Source organism: Limanda limanda, chromosome 12, assembly GCF_963576545.1.
Source record: "Limanda limanda chromosome 12, fLimLim1.1, whole genome shotgun sequence".
Lineage (NCBI taxonomy): Eukaryota > Metazoa > Chordata > Actinopteri > Pleuronectiformes > Pleuronectidae > Limanda > Limanda limanda.
Window position 1 is genome coordinate 24634605 of NC_083647.1, and position 23058 is coordinate 24657662.

The following is a 23058-nucleotide window of genomic DNA, read 5'->3' on the forward strand; positions in this document are numbered from 1 at the left end:
GACGGATGCCTGACAACACCTCCTCCTCCTGCTGCTCCTGTGACAGGGAGAAGGAGAAGGATCCGAATGCAGCTTTTAATCTCTTTTCTTGTTTCTTAGGCACTGCTGGATCAGAGAAACAAACCTGACATCTCACAAACGATCAGATTCTCTTCTTACAAAGAAAGAAAATTGCATCTGCTTTTTGCCTTTTTGTAGCTTTGTAGCGAGAAGAGACGTTTATCGCTCGCGTCTCAATTCGCAGTCTTTACAAAAATACTCTTTGTCGTTTTTGAGGTAATTCAAATTTTTTTTTCCCGCAGCAGATATGTAAAATAAATGTGATAGTTTTCTCTTGGTTGTACCAGTTTGGTGAAAGGCAATTCTCTCAGAGTATACGTGGTATCATGGTCACATGACATCGCAACACATGCAAAATAGTATAGAAATACTTGTAGTAGTAGTAGTGTGTGTGTGTAAGTGTGTGTGTGTGTGTTTGTGGTCATTTGATTTCAACTTTACAAACATCTCACACAACCCTCGACTCTTTAAGGACAATTCTTTTGGTCTCTTGTCCAATTAGAAATAATTTGCCTCCGCTCTTCTTCATGTGGCAGCTTCACTCGTCCATACGTCCGCCTCACAGCCGCCTGCCTGTCAATCAGCCTAAGCCCCTGTAGTATTACATAACTACGGGCCTGACAGCAACTGTTGCTCAGAGCGGGGGGGTGGGGGGGGTTTTTGCAGAGGCCATCTCGGAATCACTAAACCACGGATCCAGCTTCAACAAGAGTTATCATTTTGTCAACAAAGGATTTATGCTACATGTTATCCTGCTCTCAGGAACAAGCACAGTAAGCTGTTTGCTTTCTGGTCCATCAGTCATTCACAAGTGGAGGGAACGTGTGTGTCGTCCCCCCGTCCCACCCCCCCCACCCCAATCCAGCAGCATCTCAATTTGCTCAACCCAAACCCTTCACCTGCTGTTAAGACCCTTCATGTTTGTTATTTGAGGAACGAGCGGCCGACCACGGAACCCAAGCTGCGAGAGACGGAGGATCCAGCAGCTCATTTGGTTTGCTGGGCTTTGTCCTTAAAGAGCGATTTGAGGGGAGCTCTAAGTAGAATATATATATAAAAAGCACAAGGTACAATTGCACTTCTTTCATTTCATAGCGTGAAGGAGAAGGGGACGGAGAGAGAGAGGAGTTCACGGAAGAAGAGAAGACTTGGCTCCATGTTCACTTCCTGTGGAACACGCCAAGGTAACACACGAGGCAAAGAGGCTGTTCTACACAATGCACGGCTCTTCTAAGAGACAGTGGCACATCTAGCATCAGTGGGGGGGGGGGGGGGGTATGGCTTGTTCAGGTCCCAGGGGACTCTGCTGAGGGGAGGGGAGGGGAGGGGGAGGGGGGGCAGCAGTGTCAGGCTGAGTTCAGGATTATCTGACTCTGATCATTTGCTAATGATGTTGTCATTCGTCTGTTTGTGTTCCGGCTGAAAACACAACTATTGAGCATTTTTAATTTCACTGGATATCACAGACATGTGAACGCTGACATCATCACTGATCTAAAGAACATCTGTGCTGGCAGACATTTCCCCCGATGAGCAGATTCTCTGTTCACGTTAATTTGATGCTGCATTCAAGCCGATGTCAAATATCTAACCATCGTATCAGCAGCTGCACGTTTCCAAGTGCATTCGAATGTTCTTCTGTCAGAACCTGAGACTGTAAATAAAGATGGACGACATGACAGTTTCGCCAAAAGTGAAGCTTAAACGTCTTGATCTCCACCTGACGATTAATCTAATTTTTCTGAAAGATGTCTTCTGTCATTTCAGGTAGTTTTAACCACTCTGATGTTTTAATTAGTTATTTGATTTTTATAAAAATGGATCCACCCTCGATCCCTCCTGTGCAGACTCTGACTCTAAGATGGCCGAGTTCATATCCGGGATATTCTGGCTTCATTTCTGTATAATGGGATGAGGTGGAGATGTGTCGTCCATCTTTATTTACAGTCGGCATCAATTCCCTGTTAATTAGTATTCATGTTACACTGCTGACCCCCGTCATGAATAACAGACATTAAATCTCCGGACACTGCAACAGGGTTCCTACACGTTTTTCAGCTCATTTGATTAGGAATCTGAGTTTTACACCAAAACTTCTGCTTTCAAAATGACAACACAGAAACTTGAGATATTTTCCGACAAAGTGGCAGAATTTAACCCGTGGAGGAACCCTGAGGAACATCAGCGTTACACAAGATCATAGACTCTGATCCTCTGCAACATCACATCACTGATACACAACCTGGAACTAGAGGCTCGACTCGTGTTTACCCAGACCGACCCAACGCTTCCCAAGATTATGTAATTTTCCCTTCGTCCGACACTAACGTAGAAACCCCAAATATATAAGTCAAAACGGGAATGTTCACACGTGAATAAAACATATACCAGTGGAATGTGCGATCCACACCTGGCTGCAGGGACGTTAGTTTACCTTTCTGTGTCTCTCTGGTTTCTCACTGATAACCAGCAGCTTTTTAACTCACAGAACACAGTGCGTTAAGGTTTCTGATGCTCATGTCACCGCAGTGTGAGCCTCAGCTGTTCTTTAATACGACTGCTGTGGGCACCGAAGTCTGCTTTTTTTGAACTTTCATTAGATTCACTTTAGGAGTCTTAAAATAAAGCACTGGGTGGCGTAGAGCTCTGTGATTAATGGCATCATCCATCAGCTGTCTGCAGCCAACAGGCTGTCCAATGTTTACAGCTCCACGGCCAAGCGCTCCCTCTGCCGCGGCACGCAGACAAGCTAACAGGTGGGCCGTGGATTGGGTGACAACAGAGGAGGAGCGATTCTTGAGAAACCCACCAGGGAGCTCACCAGAATCACACGGCTATCCATGCCTGTCCAGAAATAGAGGTTTTAATTTGCCAACTGTGATAAACAGAGAGAGGCACAAGCTGTAGCAGCGAGTGGCTGGAAATTCCCCTTCAATTGTGAAAGTCTCTTAGCCGGCCGGCTTAGCGGTGCAATCACATCGGGTTAAAGATGGAGTCTTGCGCTGGCTTGGGTTTCAGGTTTGCCTGCAGCTGTGAACAAGTCTCCTCTACTGACAAACGTGTCTCGATTTGAACTAATACGAGTGACCACATCCGTTTGACACTTTTCATGTGATAAGCGACGCCTGACTCGCCGAAGCGCTAACTGCTCGGTTAGCGTAGCCGCAGACGACAGAGAGGCAAGCGGCCACGATGTGACACAAGCGCCCGCGGGCGGGTGATGTCATGTCGTGCCACCACATTACGAGACAGTGTGACATGGGACACAGATAATGAATGGACCTGTAGCAGCAGTGCTTCCTGCAGATACACGTGGTGTGAACACACATTGACCACCCTAGTGTTCGGTATATAAACCCAGTAACCCTCCCTACCCCTCCCACAGTGGTTGCCTTGGAGATATGAGCGATGGAGGCAGTGGACGTACACACGCAGACTCCATCACGGACCAAACAGGTCGGGCTGGCCCAGCAGCTCCAGCTGATGGTTGAACAGCTCGATCTCCTTGTTGGCCTCGGCGATGTACTCCTTCTCAAACTGCTCCATGTCTGCGGTGTTAGCAATGAAGGGAAACAGCGGCACAACCAATCACCACACACACAGCAAACACAGAGGCAAGCACAGAGCTGCAGGAGGAGTCAGGATTATTTGTCTGAGTCAGAAACGCAGATTTTGAAACCTACACTGACTCAAACTGACTGGGTTTTCTTTTTTACCATTTAAAATATATGAGGATAAACCTGTTTCCAGGCCTGAGAGACGGATCAGGTGAAGTTAAACATCCGAAGGTGAACACGATGAAAAGGATACTGGGATGGAAGGTCCTTCTTTCTCCAAAGATGTCCACATATTGATAACCGTTGTAGAAGTATCCCGATGGCAGTGGGTCCAGGTGTCTGGTCATCTGAACAGAAACAAGTCATATCAGGTTTAGTTACAGGCCGACATCCAACTAGGAGAATCTTCCACAGATAAACGTTTAGTCACCTCCAGTTTTTTCACACATTTCCCAGTTGTAAAAGGTCTTAACATCTAAAAGACCCTTCATTCAGGCGAGTGTGAGAGACCCTTAAGGTTCAAGTCTTCCTGGATGAGAGTCTACGAGCTGTGCACATCTGGATTCTGGCAGTGAGAAGCACCATCGTAATACAAAGCTGCTGTTTGCAGGTTATACTCAGTATTTCTGCAGATTTCAAAAAGTTTAATTTAAGACTTTTTATGAGCTTTTTAAACCGTAATGAATAAACAAGTATGACAAGGATGAATTAGCCTATTAGCATGCAGACAAAACATTAATAAGAACTAATAATATAATATTATAGACTTTAATATAATTAAGACCTACCTAACATATTTAAGACCTAGTACGTATTATCTTAGACCCCTTGATGCCTTTATAAAAATAAGGATGATATTAGACAGCTGGATTTTGGGTTCTACCACAAGGGATCAATGTTTGACCCGTCAGACCAGAGAATCTTTATCTTTATGTCCTCAAAGTGTCTTAAATGTCATCTAAAAAACTCCCAATGAGCAACAACCTGCCTGTTACTCAAAGTGACTCTATCAAAAAGGCCTGATTGATGAAGTGCTGCCCCCCCGAGTGACCGCTGGATTCCTGTTCGTTCCAAACTTTTTTTTCTCTTTCACAACTATTGAGGCCACTGAGCTCCTGGGAACACTTGGAGCTTTAGAAATGGTTTTATGTCCTCGCCCTGATCTATGCCACGCCACAGCTTTATAGAGGAGGTCTGCAGAGACTCGGCTTGTGTCCTGACCGTGTGAAGTGTTAAGACCTTATATATACGCAGGTGTGTGCCTTTGCAAGCCATATACAGTCAATCCTGTTTGCCACAGGGGGGGCATACCTAAAGGATATTTACAGCGAAGAGGATGCAGGGGAACAAAACTGCAGCACCACAGCAAATAGTCTGAATACTTCAAAAAATAAAACTTTGTAAGTGTTGTTTTAATTAGTTTCTTTCCAACTTTCTAAAGCTGCTGCATCTCACACTAAAAAACACTTGTTCCTCTTCCATGTTCCAGTTTCCATGTAAATAAATCCATGAGTTGATAAGGGAACTACCTTCTTGTAGCCAAGTAGGGAAGAAGTGGAGTCAATGCAGCTCATCCCACACAGAACCCAGCCACTGCTATATTATATAACAATGTACGATTATAGATATAACACACTTACATGTATAATCTTGATTTCATGTGGTGAAAGACTGTTTTTAGTTTTCTTCGGCTTCTTTGTTTGTCTCTGTAAAAACAGAAACAGACACTTGGAGTTAGTTTCTTCTCTTATATCTTGATCCTACTCATGATCACATATCTGTGCCCAGGTGTCAGAGTGTATTTCCAGCACAGACAGTGGGCTGTGTGAACGTCTACCTGCTTGGTGCACAGTCTGATCCAGTCCTTCAGCCCGTCCTCCGTCAGGCCGACGCCATCAAAGACCAGGAAGCAGGAGGCGCCGGTGTCCCTGGGGCCCGGGGGGGGCGGGTCAGCGCTCTGGTCAGAGGCGACGCTCATTCTCCCGCTCAGCGTGTTGTAGCTCACCTCCATCGCTTGTTCCGAGTCTGAATGTTCCAGAGACGAAGCCGCTTACAATCCAACATCGCACACACGGTTCACACCTAGAGCCACACCTGCTGTGGCAGCTTCATGTGGCAGCAGCATGCTGTTTGTGGGGTGTTAATGCTGAAACATCCATACTGCCCCTCTGATCCCAAAATGGCTCACACAAGTCACGTGAGAACAAAACAAGATAAATAAACACGTCAAGTATGCCCTCACCCAACGTAAAAAATATGTTCTGGATGTACGACGGCTAAATACAACAAAGTAAAATAACTGAATATAAGGTGATGTAAATGATACACTACCCTATACACAGTGACTGAGATGCAGACTTCACACTAAAGGGAATGTGAGTATTTCTCAAAGGATCAAACAGTCTCCACACTCACTCCTCCATCCTCCATCTTCCCGACTCTACACAAAACTCTCTGCACACTCTCTGCACTTTCTCCTCATGCAACAGCTCTACACAACTCTTTCAGATGAAAAATAGGAGTGAGAGAACTATGGGGAGGAAAGCAAACGAGTGGACTATGAGCTGAAGTCTAAACACCAGACACCAGAGCAACAACTGAGCAGATTTCCTACCGTCCGAAGCCTCCTCTCTGCCCCCGAGGGCAGCCTTTCTCTAATCACTCCCAAAAGGTTGGGAAACGCAAATGCAGGTCAAATATTTACCAAGGACAGAAATCACATTTGTTTATCAATGCTAAACAAAACCAAGAAACCGGCAATTCGAAAATCTGATCTGAAAATGTTAATAGTTGGCACAAGCCATAATTATTTTTATTTTATGAGGAAATAAAAAATTAATTAAAAAATATTAAATTCCTTACCAGAGAATTTGACTTTTCCCTTAACGTTGTACACGTTTCCACGGAACGGGCTGGACATCAGGGATGACTTGAGTGCTACAGAAACATGAGCAGTAAAAGAAGTGAGAAATATGGATTAAATAATAATAATTATGTAGACAAGTTTATATATATATATATATGGCATATTTCAATATGACAAATACATGACTTCATAACATATGAGATTAATATATAACAAAAATGAAGATACTACAGATATAAAAACATTAAATTACAAGTAAATAAGTAAAAAATCTCAATAGCTAAAACAAAATAAAAACAAATAAGGACGATAAAAATACAATTAACAATATCCCTGAAAAGCTAAACTGGCAGTAAGACGTTCATCCTTTGGGAATACAGATTATTTCCCAGCGTTGGCTGACAATTACTCTGAGACTTCACTTATCTCCATATTTGGAGGAGAAGCAGCTTATGTAATCATCATCAAACCGTGCCAGCTCATATCTGGAGCCTCTGTCACGTGTAGGAGTCAAAAAAAGGAGAAGAGGGAAGAGGAGGAGTGGGGGGGGGGGGCTTTCTTTCCATCTCACCTTTACACCGGGTAACAAATAGAGGCCTCTCCAGGGGCCGGTTGAAAGCCACGCGCTGCTGGGTGAGCACCAGAGAGCCAGAACCGGAGAAGAAGCGCCCTTTGCACCTGAAAGACCGAAACACGTGACACAAATGGTGACAAAGTTAAGTCTAAAGCGAGCCAAGTGTTTTTTCCTTTGGCTGTAAAGTTGTTTACTCTACCAGCTGCTCACAGGAAGGAGGCCAGCGAGTGTGATATGCTGTTCATAGTGTGGAAGGGGATGATGAGTTTGTAAATGTAACCTCTCTTATCAGCAGGTTTAAGAAAGTTTGGCGTTAAGGACGTGTGGGAAGAAGCAGCTGGAACTCGCTCACATACACGTACGGAACAAACTAAAGCCTGAGGATGAGTAAATCAACAGTGCCAGACACTGGTCAGATATCCAGAGTATGATCTGTGGGGGAGGATTTAGCAGAGGTTCATATTAGGCTGACCACTGAGGCATGAAGGCTGAATGGAGCGGATCCAAAGGGAAGGAGACCCCCTCTGTGTACATGGCAACTGCATGGCCAACAGCTTGTTACTGTGCAGCCCAGAGGCATCTGGTGAGAGAACACAAGAAGTCCTGAGGGGCTTTGCAGCAATCAGCAGCCGATACCCCCACCGCTGCGGCCGAGTGGCAATTAAACCGCAGGGGTGGGGGGGAGACGAGGCCCGGGCCGAGGAACACTGAGGAGGGAATCAACGGCAATCTGTGGCTCAGCGGTCAAAAGTTTGCGTGTTGACACGGGAGGACACGTGGAGGTCAGGGCGAGTAGAGGGGAACACAGAGCGAGGGTCTTACCATCCAGGGTAGAGGACGTAACGCGCTCTGAGCATCTGTGGCTCGTGGAAACTGGTCTCAGACAGTATCAGGTTCACATCCTCATTCCTAATAAACACAGAAAATACAAGAAACGGTGAATACTTAACTCTCAAAGGTGCAATGATCAATTTTACTTCTTAATATCAGTATTGACATCAGCCCCAAAACATCCAAATCGGTTGAGCTGAAGTCTTGTAGTAGTCTTCTATCTTTAAAAGGGACCCACCCCCTCGTTCCCATCCGCGGTGTTTTTTTGAAGAAACTTTATTTACAAGCAGACTTACAACCTACTGCCTCCGCGCACGCACGTGAGTTTTTGTTTACCAAAGCAATGGATTCGGATTCAGAAGCACCGGTAAGTTATATACATTTACATTCACATATGATGACGCGGGCCCGAATGCGCCACAAGAAGCAGACGGAAAACCTGCATGTCCATGCAGCAAACAGACAGGTCTGTCGGCCAATAAGGTCCTTCGGTCCGAAGAATTTTATTGGTTGAAGTTTTCACTAAATATTATGAGAGTGAAATAATTATTTGTTTTTACTCCTGGTGGGTCTGTCTTGCATTTTAGAGTGTCATTACCTTATTAATACCAATTGAACCTTATCCAAAAAAGTGTAAAAATGCAACAAAGGTAAGAGTCCCTTTAATAGGCTTTTAACTAGGGACGGGAATCGGCAGGGACCTCCCGATACGATACTATCACGATACTTAGGTGGCGATACGATATGTATTGCGATTTCTGTGGGTATTGCGATTATGTAAGTATTGCGATTCGATATTACGATTTCCTGGGATTTCTTTTGGTTATTTTTATTTTTTTTAAATACTGGACCATGGAAAAATGTTGAATCATTCCTTCAAATACAACACAGTCAAATTCACTTAGAGCTTTACAAGTTTTATTTCAAATATTAACATTAACTTAATGACTGCCGGGCAGCCAATAGAGAAAAGAAATAAAAATGTTCCCTATTATTGTATAGCCCCTGTCAACTGCACACAAACTGACAGATTAAGAAATGTAAGCCACTTAGGCTACTTTTAAACAATAAATAAAAGGTAAATTAAATAGAATGAATAAAAGTTTACTTAAAATATAAACTTTGAAATAAACAAAAAGTAGGCTATTGTTGTTTGCATGTAGCCGATGCAAAGCTAGTGCTTGGGTGTGTTTAGATTCTTGTGAAAAAACAAGAGCTGGTCAACATGCTCTGGGGTGATGTTGCTCCCCCAATATATCTCCCCCGGTATAAACCAATAAATATGTTTAAAAAAAAAAAAAATCGATTTAAAATCGTCATTCACCAGAATCGCGATTTGTAACTGAATCGATTTTTCCCCCCATCCCTACTTTTAACCCAAACACTGAAATATTCTTTAAGCAGGGAAAGCAATGGGAAATGTTCATGACATCACTGACCCAACAGTTTGAAACACAGACACAGAAAGTAGAATGAGAAGAAGCACGGAGAGTGTGAATATTTTAGGGGGGGAAGAAGGAAGCAGTTAAACGAGTGCCTGCAGCATTGATGGTGGTTCTGTGGGTCTCTACCTGGTGACAGCTCCTCTCTCTGCGAGTACGAAGGCTGCAGTGGGGTTGGCAGAGCGGACCAGCTGCTGGACATGCTGCATGAGGGGGTGCTGCTGCTCCGCTGTCAGCCCCGTGAACACCACTGTACTCACAACACCTGACATGCAACAAGGCACAAGAAGGGAGAATGAATTTCCAGGAGAAACTGGCTCGCTTTACTGAAAATACAACGTATGTGTAGTGTTTACTGCTGCTGTATCAAGGCTGCAAGCTGGCGTTTTCAGGGGAAATTACATTTACAGAACATAACCCAGTGGTAGGAAACAAAATACCAACATTTTAACGAAACAGTGACAAACCAAATCTTCAACACTTCAGTTCTGAGCACAGGAATGAATATGGATTGTGTATAATTTTGATATCTGGGCAATGTGTTGCTGAACAACCTTTCGCTTTCTAAACATTTTAATGTCACAGTATCCTTATTTAACTTTGTATAAAATCTTTAAGAACAAAAAAGTCCATCATGCTGTTATTGTGGCGTTGGAGGAAAACTGTAAGAGGGTTAAGAGAGGATTTACTTTTCTATTAAAAAGTATGTGTAGGTGTAGCAAGACTGTCACACAACAACAACCCGCTGTCACACTAACACATCACTTCACTGATGTCCAACTTGCTTCTTTGCTATGACAAGCTGAAATTATGATGTTATTATCTTGTAACCTCTCCTCTGAATTCATTTGACAAAATTCATACATATCCTAACCTTTACGAGTTTTATATTAAAACCTGTTAACATGGCTGTGTTGAAAACGACTTCTTACAGAAGATTTCAATTCTATATGTTTAGTTGTAAAGCAGAAAGCGACTTACCTTGGCTGCACTGCTCCAACAGCTTGGGAAAAGCAAACCTAACAGCAAAGATACAAGTAAAACTTTGGTTAAATATACAACATTTACTGTGTATGTCCATGAGTCAATTGGACATTTACTTGGACTGAACTTGTCCCTGCTGCATTGATAATAAAGATTATGTTGAAACTAAGGTTTATGATCCTGCGGTACAAACTAAGATCTGTGTTTAAATTGTTCGTTAACTCAATATCAACCATGCTTTCATATTTATAACGATAAATGAACGTCTATATCAAACAGAATTCTATCATATTCCATCAGATCATGTATGTAGATCCTTACTGGATCATCTTAGATGGGAGAGACCCCCCCAACCCCCCCGGTAGAAACATGGAAAAGAATATCAGACTCCGTGTTTGATGACCCGCTCCCAGTTTAGATATACAGGACTCATTCGAAGGTGACAAAAACACAGCAATTTTTAGTTTCATGTGATTATACCCTAATGAAAAAATAATTATGAATATTACGATTCTATTTCTGCAGATAGATCCTCCTAAACCCTTCACGCTGAACCTTTAACCCGCGACTTGTTCCACAATATCATCACTAACAATCGCTCTATTTATGACTAATGGGCGCTTGCCAAGGTTGTGCCGCCATAAACAGACTAATTCCATGTTATGGCCCTCGGCTAACAAGCCAGTTATCCATCATGAGGCATTTTTTCACAGGACGACATCACGAGTATGACTGGCAACTGACCAACGTGAAAGCTTTCTGTAATCTCATTTAATCTTAACGAAATGTATCCAGAGTTTTCAAATCGATCAGAGTTAGACGCTGTGCTTTCTGAGTAGCCGTGGGGAACCTGGTCCCCCTCCAGCCACTGCTGACCCCCCCCCCCCCCCCCCCCTGCAGCACTCAGACAGGGGGCTGGGGGGGGGGAATCAGCAATTTGAAAGGCATTTATCTTTCCTGTCCTGATGTAATGAACTGTCTACATCCATCCCAAAGAATGGATCATGACTGACTGATGAGCTTCACTGGGGAGGGTGTGTTGGTCGCACATGTGGATCTGGGGGATTAGAGGGCTATGCAGAGGGGGGGGGGTGACGGGCAGGTCAGGCCTAAAATGAGCTGACCACACCCAATTAGCGCCATGGTAGACCTCCACAGACCTCCAGACAGTCTATAGCAACAGACAGTGAGAGGGGCCTTGCTGAAGATGCCTCAAATGGAAAAGTCAGTGATCACCACATTGCTAAACCTCTCATTACACATTTTTCCACTGAGCCAAGGAGAGACATCACAGCTTGTTTATAGCACAGGGTCCAAACACCCTTCAGATTTATTATTAAAGTTAGGCTTGATGGGAAATCATCTCATCTAAGAGACTGTGGGAGTTGTGCAACCAGATTTAGTTCTCCCTGCTGTTTGAGTGCAAGTTTGAATTATTATACTTTGCATTGGCACATCTTGAGATGCGTGTCTCTGGGTTCCAGGACCACGGCGTGACTTCATCTGTTTGTGAGTATCACTGGGCAGCCCAGCCCGGAAACAGCCCATTAACTTGAGTGGTATGTCATATTGTGCGGAGCGGCTCAGTCAATCTATGATAGTGAGAAGCTCTGTAAGCTTCATCTAAAGCCTGTAACAAAAGGAGAGTGAGATTAAATGTAGGACTGATCCGCTCTGCAAAAGGGAACCAGCCTTGAGTTTTAATAGCTAAAAGTGTCATGTAACCTCGTCCTGGAAACGTCCATCGCTTCAGAAATGTATCAACATCCGCCGCTGTCTGTCATCGTCTGGTGTGGATGAACATGCAGCTTACGGTTGTTGTTGGTTGCTGCTCTCTGATGCATGCAAACACAACTTCTTGCATTGACCACAAACTAAAATATGAACAGCTGAAAGCACAGATATATGTTTTTGCTTCCACGTTTTAAAACATGAGCATGAAGCAGGAAGTTCCTCTTGAGGGTTTCAACTGTGACGATGACATAACCCGAAGGATCCAACTGTTCGGTGCAGGTTGATCATTGTATTGATTGTTTTCCGATCAGAGCAGGATATAATTAAATCAATTAATGAATTCAGTGTTTCCATTAATTAACTTAACAGTGTCGGGTTGTTGTTTATTGTCTCTCTCTCAGCAGGCATGGAGACCTGGGCGTGTTACTTGCACTCGCTGCACTTCACGTGTCACTTGAGCTCTTCTGCACAAAATCTGAGTCTGTTGATTGAATCTAATTCTGTGGGAAACACCGATATAACGATATTATCTTACACGGACGTTCAGGATATTCGATGTAAATTAAACCCGATTGGATTTTAACCTTCACAGCAAACAAAACAATTTAGGAACCATTTCTTCTTCATGTACAAAGTGAGATGCCTTGATATGTTCACTGGCACATTTGTTTGTTCGTATCATCATCATCCCTCAAGTTCACATGCCAACTTAATCAATCCAATCCATATTTTGTCAGTGTGTACGTCAAGAGTAAGAGGCGCACGAGAAATCTCACCTGTGCTCCAAACAGGAAGCAGACGGGTCCACACAGGCAGTGACAGCCCCGATGGAGAAGCACGCCTGTATAACCGGGTCAGGGTGGAAAAGCACAGCCTGGACCACATCTAGAACATCTGTGTAGCTGCACAAGAAGAACATTTGTCCATTTTAAAGACAGTGACAAACAAAGGTCAAGATAAAACACGTTCAATGTGGTCAAATTAAAATATCGGCATATTACCAATTTTCAAAATAAAACACCTTAATTTAGCTCAGCTCTGATTTTCTGGGCAAGTCGTTTTAAATTCTGAGTAGTGGACTAACCCAGGTGAGTAGTGGACTTACCCAGGTGAGTAGTGGACTTACCCAGGTGAGCAGTGGACTTACCCAGGTGAGTAGTGGACTTACCCAGGTGAGTAGTGGACTTACCCAGGTGACAGCACCAACAGACGGGGTTTCCCTCCTCGGCCTCGCTGGCTCTGCAGGAAGCTGGACAGATACTGCTGCAGGTGAGAGGCTGAGAAACTGTCGGTACCAGGCTCGTACACCACCCACCTACAGATGTAAGGAAAAGCTAATTTCAGTCATTTCTGTTCTCTTGCATTCATTATTATTAGGATAGAAGTATGATCAGGAAAGAATAACACAGCACAAAACCATAATTGTTGGAGGTTGTTGCTCTTACCGTCCACGTTCCTTGTTCAGCTGGACCAGGAAGTCACAGAGTCTTTTCTTGTGGCTTCCAGTTAGTCCAGTGACGATGGTAATGACCACCTATCACACATTAAAAAGTCCACGTCAGATATTTACTTCATCAGCTCTTCCATACAGAGTTGTTATGTCCACCTGCTCACCTTGTCTCCCTGGCCAGCGACTGGGTTCTTCAGCTCGGCGGAGGGGAAGAGCACTCCCAGGTGGTCGTACAGAATGGGCTCCTGGCTGATGCTGCTCAGAGCAAAGTGCTGAAGGAACCTGATGAAGGACAGAAGGCAGCGATCAGTGAGATCAGATTTAAAAGCTTGTCTGTGTCCGACCGATATAAAGGAATATCAGAGTCCAAGAATTACCTGTACTTCCCCACGTGATGTGTTAAATGAACGTTAATAAAATAAAGACCTATCTAAAGTATGAAATATCTTTAAGGCGTATTTAAGGCATTTTAAGGCCTGAAACAAGATTTGTATGCTTTTTAAAACCCTGTGTTATGGACTTTCCAGCAGTATAACAGCTGAGACTTCTTCCTTCATTCCACAAACACTGTTTTGAATTCTCTACACTTGCATTTGCTTGAGTTTTAGCGCTAAAATTAAAAAAATAAATGTTTAATCTCTGTTGGAGGGAAAGCCGTTAGATGTGACACGGAAAATGCAGGGTTGTGCAAAGGGGAGCAGCTATAATTCATAAGCACTGTACAGTATGTTAATTCTGGGTACTAGTACATAAAACAGTTGGACGTCTAATTATACCCGGTGACAGATTTAGGAGCGATTTGGGAGGACTAAAAAGTTGCCAAGAAGTGCCTTCCCATGCTCCCTTGTTTCAGCTTTACTGATCATAGTCATAGAGTGTGTGCGCTGCGTATTTTCGGCCAGATAATGAGGCTACATTATCTTCTATACACCTTCCAAGAGTGGCTGGTCAGCACTGATAAAAACTCTGCGTCAAGAAACACAGGCTTAAATACTATATTGGGAATACATACTGATGAATAAGCAATACCTGTGGCAGCATCAGGTTTTATTACTTGTTCAGTGCAACCCTGAGGGACTTGAGTGTGAGACTGCTCTGTGTACTAACATGTCCTGCTCTGGCAGCTGAGAGTATGAAGTCTTCAGGCTGCCTCTGCGTTTGGCCACTGGAGGCTCCTGACTGTTGTGCAGCTTCTGGAGTCGGGCGTGCCTGACATTAAAAAGAGATCAAATGCAGTTGTTTAATTATTAAAAGGGATTGATTGATGATAAGACAGCTTAGAAGATCTTAGTGGACAGCTTGAAATATAATTGTGCAGCCTTACATGTTTTTCTGGGTCCAGCTCAGTCGATCCTGGTCCAGCAGCTGCAGAGTGAGTCCAGATTCAGAGCTTTGCCAAACTGAGAAAACCTGCACGCAACAATAGAGACAAGGGTCAAACCACTGGAGACGTAGAATAAAGATGTAAGAAAATAAAATTTAGTTTTTTACAGTATTGGATGATCCAAGGACCAACAGAAAAAACCAAAACATATATTTTATCTTATCAATAACTCACTCATGCTGAGGATAAATGTTTTCATAGTCAGAGTCAAATACTTGACAAAGTATATTTGATAAACGGGGGTTAATGCTGTTAACATGTAATTTTAAAACATACAGTGATGCTGTAATACCTATTCCAATATTTACTCGTTTGATTTATGTTACATGGTCGTGATGAGGTTCTCTATCAGCTCCCCTCAGACGATCCCTGTCAGAGGTCACTGGCCGAAGGTCTTACCTTGGAGTAAAAGGCCCTGTGGCTCTTTGACCTCGGCTGCAGAGCAAAGACCAGACACTGGTCCGAGCTGTGGAGAGGGAATGGGAGGTGTGGGAGGAAGCTGCTGTCGTACTCTACGAAGAGAGAAGCCACCGCGCTGGAGTCCTGGTGAGAAGAGGACACATAAAACAAAGAGTTAAAGTACAGATGGGTTCATGTGTAAGAAAACAGCTGAAGATATAATGTGAAAACTAATCCAGTCACATTATTAACACACACATACCGGGTCATAGAACTTGATGGTGTTGATGTGATCCTTGGACAGAGTAATGCTCCCATACTGAGAATGGACGAACAGGATTCCCTCAGAGAAGAAGATGATCTTTCCTATAATTTAAATTTAGACAAGCAATAAAAAACAAGTTACACGGAATCACAACTCTAAGTCACGTAACGTACGATAAGATGAGTGGGAAGTATGAAAAATGAGTCAAGTGAGAGTGTCACCTTCTTCAGGCGTGGAGAGCTGGCTGCTGGAGAAAGCATATGCAGCATCTGCCACAGTCAGAGCAGTTCCCAAGCAAGTGCCTTCCTCTTTCTATCAAAACACATATTGTGGGTCGTTACACACCACACTCATACGTACAACACTCGGGGGCAGACAGGCATGTGTGGAGGGAGAAAATAAAGCCTCTGAATATACCTTCGTAAGATGCTGGGCTTGCTCAGATTGCTTCACATCCGCTTCCATCTGAAGAAAACAAAAACAAACAACGTTGGAGGAAAAACCCTAAAGCTGTGTATTTGTAATGTAGACAAAGTAATTATTCCAAATCCAAAACGTGGTCGTGTTCTTGACAATATTATAATAAACATCTCATTTTCAGCCGTGCACGTACCGGCCAGCAGGCATAGCGAGGCACGGTTGTAGTCAGGATGGTGTAGCAGCTGTCTGAGGACACAGTGCCATCTGCAGGAGAGGAAGCAGACCACACGCGCCACAGAGGGACAAACGTGGAAGATGAATCACAATCATGATCCTCAGGGCAGGAAGAATTCTATGTTTAGACGACTCTGCTGTTGTTTTTAAAAAGCCTCTTGTTACCAGTCAAGTATTCTAGTTGGACTGAGCTGAATCCATATTGTACCTTTCTGCTGGATATTGATGCTGGATTCTAAGAAGGATTCGGAGAAGACGACAGAGCCCAGGTCGCCTCTGTTGCTCTGCAGGTCGGGGATGTCGTGGACGGTCATGGAGGCCTTCGAAAAAAGTACAATCAGTGAGGATGAAAATGTACAAAATTATACAAAAGTGTTTTCAACGATTCTAACTTACTGTTTTTAATACATAACGGCTTTGCTTGTCAGTCATAGGAATGATCCTGCAACAAAAAGGATAAAATACTGTGATTCTCTTTCAAATAACCCGTGAAGGAGAAGTGCAGACAATACAGAGGCTTAACAGATGACCTAACAGGACACACACACACCTCCCTTCCTTGTTCACGGCTTGAATGCTGAATTCACATTTGGACCTGAGGAGAGAAAACACACAATCGAAGGCGATTCAAACACTACATTTCATTTCACGCTTGGCTAAACGTCTCACACAGAGAACAACAGTGAAACCACCAAAATCAATCTGTACCTGAGAACACTGCGGTACTGGCTTAAACTCATCGAGTCCAAAGCCACGAGGAAAGTGGTCTCTGCTACATCCTTGGCCTGGAATAATAAACACGTCTCTATGAGGGATTGTACTTGCTGTAAGACAAATGTTAAAATGTGTGTTTTGGTTTGTTTCTTACTTTGGTGGCACTCAAGGTGCTGGAGTAGCATTTGATTCCTGAAAGGACGGCTTGAACGGCAGCTGAATAAATCTGTGATAAAAGTCTGAAAACATAGAAAAACTCTCTCATTCCAATATTCTCAAAGACATAATCTCTATAAATGTTATCTATCAAAATATAAATCACTTACAAGACTTCGATTTTCTTCGGCTCCTTAGTTTGATTTCCTGTGGGTGAAATACAGAGCAATGCAAATTATGGGATTAGTTTGTACTTTAAATCCTCTATAAATGAAATGTACTCTAGAGAAGATCACCATTTTACAAATACACAGTTGAAAAACACAGTAAATAAATGCAGTTAAAACTCACCCAGGTATGGAGAGTGGGTCGTCCCAAAGAAATAGGTTCTGGAGCAGGCTAAGGGTCCTTTAGGAGCCACACACTGCAGAACCTGATGGACAAGAAGAGGTGTTTACAGGAGACACATGATCAGCAAACACATGTTTCCAGGCCTGACGGGTTCAAGACGATTTGTCAGAACACTGCTCGGTAAATCACAGTCTGATGGTTGTAATAAAACCCTTCACCAGGTGGTGCTGCAGGCTTGCATCTGTCTTTAGAGGAGACATGTTGTGTTGTATTCAGGTTCATTTAATGAAGTTCTTTCCTCATTCTAGATTTCACAGTGTTAGCTTGCTCAGTTTTTAAACACACTCCTGTTTCAGACGCCACCCGAGTAGCAGCCTGCAGTGGCAGTTCTCACCATGTGTGTGGCTGTAGAACCCTGAGGCCCCGTGTTGCGGACCTGATGACTCTCTGAAGGGAAGTTGAAGGAATCGTTCTCCAGGTCCTCTGACGACGAGTGCTTCCCAAACATCACAAAGGGCTGCTGGCTTTTCCTGAACCAAAGAAACGTTTGATTTAGCCATAGTATTTAGCTTCACACAAACTGCAAGACAATAAAACTGTAGCTTGTTCAATATGTTGAATACCTTTTATCTGTGATGTTGCTGGAGATCAGTCCGTGAGAGTAATACGAACGGAATGACTGTGGATTCATGAGAAAACAAATTACAACACTTAATATCTAATTCAGGAACTATATTTTCTACTAACGTTTATAATACTTTTTAGAAATAATATATATATTTATCATGTAGGACTCTGAGGAGTATAAACTCACCCCCCCTGCCTGAGCTTCAGACAGTTCCAGGATGGACAGATGATTCTCCAGGTCCATGCTGGAGAAAAAGCCAGTCCACTGCTTCTCAAAGTTAATTAAGTCCTAAGATTAAAATAACAACAACGTTAGAATGAATAGCATATATGGTTGTGTTCAACTTTGCATAGTAAGTATCATTAATGGTGGCACATGATCCATGCAAGGCCAAAAATAATCAAACTATCGTTGGTTGTGGTTGTTTCTGTCTCAACTGATGTCTTAAAATGTTTATGCTTTACTAATATACAAATAATGAATCATTAAAAGGCAATAAGTTACATTTCTTTCAACTGACTGACTGAATAATCATTTATTGATAATGGAATTATCTATGTTTATTTAACAGATGATTTAAGTGTCATGTATTAATACAACAGAATCCTACGAAGGTTAAAACAGCAGATGAATCAAATAAGTCAGCAATACCTCAGCGAGTAGACTGCCCAGAGACACTGGGTCGAGTCTGGTGTACACCTGCCAAAGTTTCTCACTTATATCGATAAGCTGGAAGAAAAAAATAGAAATAAACAATGTGAATAAAACAAGCACATAGAAGGAGCTCAGTGCAACAACTGTCAAACCAATTCTGCAAACTTGTTTTTCAAACCTCAGAGCCTAGCAAACGTATTTGCCACATGTTTAAACAAACCTTGTATTTGATGGTAAAGAAGCTTCCTCCACCGATGCCTTCCAAGGCAAATGCTTGAATCAGGGGCCACTGTTCCACCATAAACATATCAAACTTCTGGATGTGTCCTTAAAAAAACAGAAAAAAAAGCGTAATTACATGGGCTGTTGGTGTAATTACACAGTAAGTACAAGCTATTAAGACACTGACACTGATATGTAATGTCATGCAATTACTGTTTGAACACTTTTAATTATCCCTTAAATGTGTTAGTAGTGAAAACACTGTGGTGATTAAAAGGTGATGAAAGGTACCCTGGGAGCTGAACGGTACTCCGATGCGATGACAGTCCTGAACCATCCTGACAAAGCTGGAGATTTTGAATTCCTCCGCAGCTTCCTCATCTTCATACTGGGAACAGAGGTGGGGAAAGTACAGGGTCAGCAACTTAGTAAAGGAATAACAATCCAGCTACAAACTAGAAAGCAGTATGAGTACTCTGAGATCCAGCCATGTGCTCAGGAAATATCTGGTGTATTTCTATATTGTATTCGCTAGATAGATGGATGGATGGATGGATGGATGGATGGATGGATGGATGGATGGATGGATGGATGGATGGATGGATGGATGGATGGATGGGTGGGTGGGTGGGTGGGTGGGTGGGTGGGTGGGTGGGTGGGTGGGTGGGTGGGTGGGTGGGTGGATGGATGGATAGATAGATAGATAGATAGATAGATAGATAGATAGATAGATAGATAGATAGATAGATAGATAGATAGATAGATAGATAGATAGATAGATAGATAGATAGATAGATAGATAGATAGATAGATAGATAGATAGATAGATAGATAGATAGATAGATTACTTTATTCATCCCCGAAGGGAAATTAAGTCGTCATAGCAGCCGGTATATTTGAATACAATAAAATACAATACAATAGAATAAAATAAAAAATATTGAGGTAGAAAGAATAAAAACAGAAACACAAGATAAATAGGTAGATAAGGTGCAGTGGCAAGATGATGGTAAAAGTACTGATGATATGATGGTAATGTTATTGTTAGACAGTATATAAATATAGTACTGTATATATAGTATATAATTTAACATAATATAAATGTATATATGATAGTAATTATACCAATATAATAGCAGTATATAGTAATAATGGCAGCAACAGTATATATATAATAATAGTGAATATAATAATAATAATAACATGTACACATGTATAAATATGTGTATATAGACGTATATATACAAAGAGTATGATATAATATAATATGATATATAGTAGAGGTATAAATATAAGTATTTGACTATAGAATAGATAATATAATATACTATGAGTGTAAGAATATGTAGATATGGTGTGCAAAAGACAATATTATTGTATAAAATGATATATAATATCAATATGGTTTATATGTACACATATCACATATGATGTGAAGTAAGTGTATATGGAGCGGAGTGTTGTACAGGTCCACAGTGCAAGGAGACAGGTATATTTAGTGCAGTTCTGTGATGGTGGCTCTGACAGAGGGATATGAGTTGTACAGTCTTATTGCAGTTGGGAGAAACGATTTCCTGTATTGTTCCTTAGAGCAGCGGGGTTGAATGAGTCTGTGGCTGAAGCTGCTCCTCAGCTTGTCCAGTGTTTTGTGGGGGGGGTGAGAGGGATTGTCCATGAAGAATACAACCTAAACTGACCTGACTCGTAAACAAGTGCTTGCAAAAGGTGGATATTAACCTGCAAGGGTTAAAACTGCAGCCAAGTGGAAGTATCAACAAGCCTAAATACCCTTGATAAAGTTCCTACTCGTAGCTTAAGCACACAGGAAGTATAATTAACAGCAAGATGAAGGGAGAAGGTGTATTACCTCTGCCTCGGTCATGCAGTACAGATGCAGGTTCCTCCAGTGGGAGACGTAGGGCAACAGGTAACTGTAGTTCAGTGGGTTGCAGTACAGATGAACACACTCGGCCTTGATCAGCAGGATCACATCTGTCAAGGGGAGCAGTTGTGAGTCTGAGTGAAGAAACACGTGAATGAGCACAAATACGTGATTGACGATCCAGTGAACTTACCATCGAGCATTTCTTCTGGAAACTCCTCGAGGGCGTGATCCAGATTCAGCGGATTTCTTTCATAGAGTCCGTAGAAAAGGTATTTCGCCAGCTCAGTGCACCCCCCATTATATCTGCTGTCAATTCCTGAAACACACAGAAACGTTGCACTGATGTTCATGAGCTGGATTTTTGTTTTGTCCCCTTATAACTTCCTGTATTTGCCGTATCTGTTATAAATAGCTTCCAGTGCAGTTAACCAGGAACAGTAAAGACACAAAAGGTGAAAGAAAAACAACAACAAACGTACCAAGAGAGCACAGGACGCCATCAGGAGCGGTGGCCCCCCCCTCGCAGAGAAGAGACTGGACCTGGCGCATGCGACAGCAACTGGAAAATATAACAAATACTTTAGAAACAGCAGTAATTTATGAGGCAAAAAATTACATGTAGTTTAATCTGTCAAACTTCAGGTGACATTTAGTATCTCACATGAGGTGCGACCATTATCTCAAGTCACACAACTGTCAGATTATGAGACAATAGACAATTATTAAAACTGTTAATAATCAGGATTTATTGCAGGTTTCTGTTGTGTAATGGAAACCTGAAATGTCAGTGTTAGGCTGGATATTTGATATTCATTCCTGATCATGGAGCTTCCACATAGGAACCATATGTAAATTCACATTTGAATAAGAGAAAACACCTCCATTGTTTTTAATGTGACCCACTGGCTATAAATAATATCAGATATTATTACCCTAGACTCACTAAACCCACATCCTTTAATTGATTTTGATCATATTCTTCATATTAGATGACTTTTTTAATCATATCTTTATGTCATGTGACCAATTGACTCCAAACAAACACCAAACTGTATAATTACAATAGATTAACAGGTCTCACTTCTTTCTAGTAGATATTACTGCTGCTTCTACTTCATATGAATCTACTATTACCATTAAAATGTCTTCATATATTTATTATAACAGCTTATTATAATGTCATGTGTGCCATTGACTCTAAATCAACGCTGAACTGTATTAATAATCTAAATAAAGGGAGCACACCTTGTTATGGTGTATTTGTATGCCTCGTTGAATATTAATATATTTTATAAATCATATTTATTTGAATATCTTCCATATGATGTGATTTCAAACCACTGCTGATTTTTTTTTAAATGTATATATTATAGTAATTATACCAATATAATAGCAGTATATAGTAATAATGGCAGCAACAGTATATATATAATAATAGTAAATATAATAATAATAATAACATGTACACATGTATAAATATGTGTATATAGACGTATATATACAAAGAATATACAAAGAGTATGATATAATATAATATGATATATAGTAGAGGTATAAATATAAGTATTTGACTATAGAATAGATAATATAATGTCAGATATTATTACCCTAGAATAATAAGACACAGATCCTTTCATTGAGCTTTATCATATTCTTCATATTTATTATAACAGCTTATTATAATGTCATGTGTGCCATTGACTCTAAATAATCAACGCTGATTTGTATTATTAACCTAAATAAAGGGAGCACACCTTGTTATGGTGTATTTGTATGCCTCGTTGAATATTAATATATTTTATAAATCACATTTATTTCGATATCTTCCATATCCTGTGATTTCAAATTACTACTGAGATTTTATTATAGCCTCAGACAAACAGGACGCGTCATTAAAATCAAACAGACAAATTAACGTCGCTTCAGCAGCAGATTAAAACATAATAAAAATGAAACTACTAAACGTGTGTCTACGCGTTAGCATCGTATTTTTAACGGTAACTCCAACCGAGCTAAGGGACGTTGCTGGGCTAGCATCCCCGGTTAGCATTAGCTCGGTAAGCATTATCCCGGTTAGCATTAGCCCGGTTAGCTTCGCCGTCACGTCACCTGACAGCGGGGTTGATTCCGGACAGTCTCCCGTTCACGGACCGGATTCCGGACATCGTGTCGCGATTAACGCCAATTAACGTTGCGTGTTATTTTCAGAAGATGAGTTCGGGCCCGAGCAGCTACATCCGGTCCTCCA

At 41.9% G+C, this 23058-nt stretch overlaps 1 protein-coding gene across 1 annotated transcript; it reads right to left on the minus strand.

Moving 5' to 3' along the window:
* Positions 1-1391: 1391 nt before the first annotated feature.
* Positions 1392-23058, minus strand: dnaaf9 (dynein axonemal assembly factor 9). The gene is made up of 37 exons (XM_061082652.1): positions 22920-23058; positions 21290-21369; positions 21001-21126; positions 20793-20917; positions 19217-19313; positions 18924-19030; positions 18701-18778; positions 18236-18337; positions 18045-18100; positions 17816-17951; positions 17422-17503; positions 17241-17277; positions 17069-17153; positions 16909-16985; positions 16751-16795; positions 16597-16642; positions 16409-16520; positions 16160-16230; positions 15964-16011; positions 15768-15858; positions 15544-15647; positions 15282-15425; positions 14823-14908; positions 14606-14707; positions 13663-13780; positions 13494-13582; positions 13238-13363; positions 12825-12950; positions 10312-10349; positions 9460-9595; positions 7880-7966; positions 7055-7161; positions 6480-6554; positions 5455-5642; positions 5258-5323; positions 3871-3964; positions 1392-3608 (listed from the first exon to the last, which is right to left on the minus strand). The coding sequence occupies exons 1-37, from the start codon at positions 22973-22975 to the stop codon at positions 3502-3504; spliced, it is 3450 nt and encodes a 1149-aa protein (XP_060938635.1). The 5' UTR covers positions 22976-23058; the 3' UTR covers positions 1392-3501.

Excerpts from the sequence above, each read along its gene's own strand:
- dnaaf9 (XM_061082652.1), bottom strand. The coding sequence starts at position 22,975 with ATGTCCGGAATCCGGTCCGTGAACGGGAGACTGTCCGGAATCAACCCC. Across the intron at positions 16,231-16,408 it reads CATCAATATCCAGCAGAAAG|ATGGCACTGTGTCCTCAGAC; the intron begins GTACAATATGGA and ends CCTCTCCTGCAG. Across the intron at positions 12,951-13,237 it reads CTGTTGGTGCTGTCACCTGG|CTACACAGATGTTCTAGATG; the intron begins GTAAGTCCACTA and ends CTTCTTGTGCAG.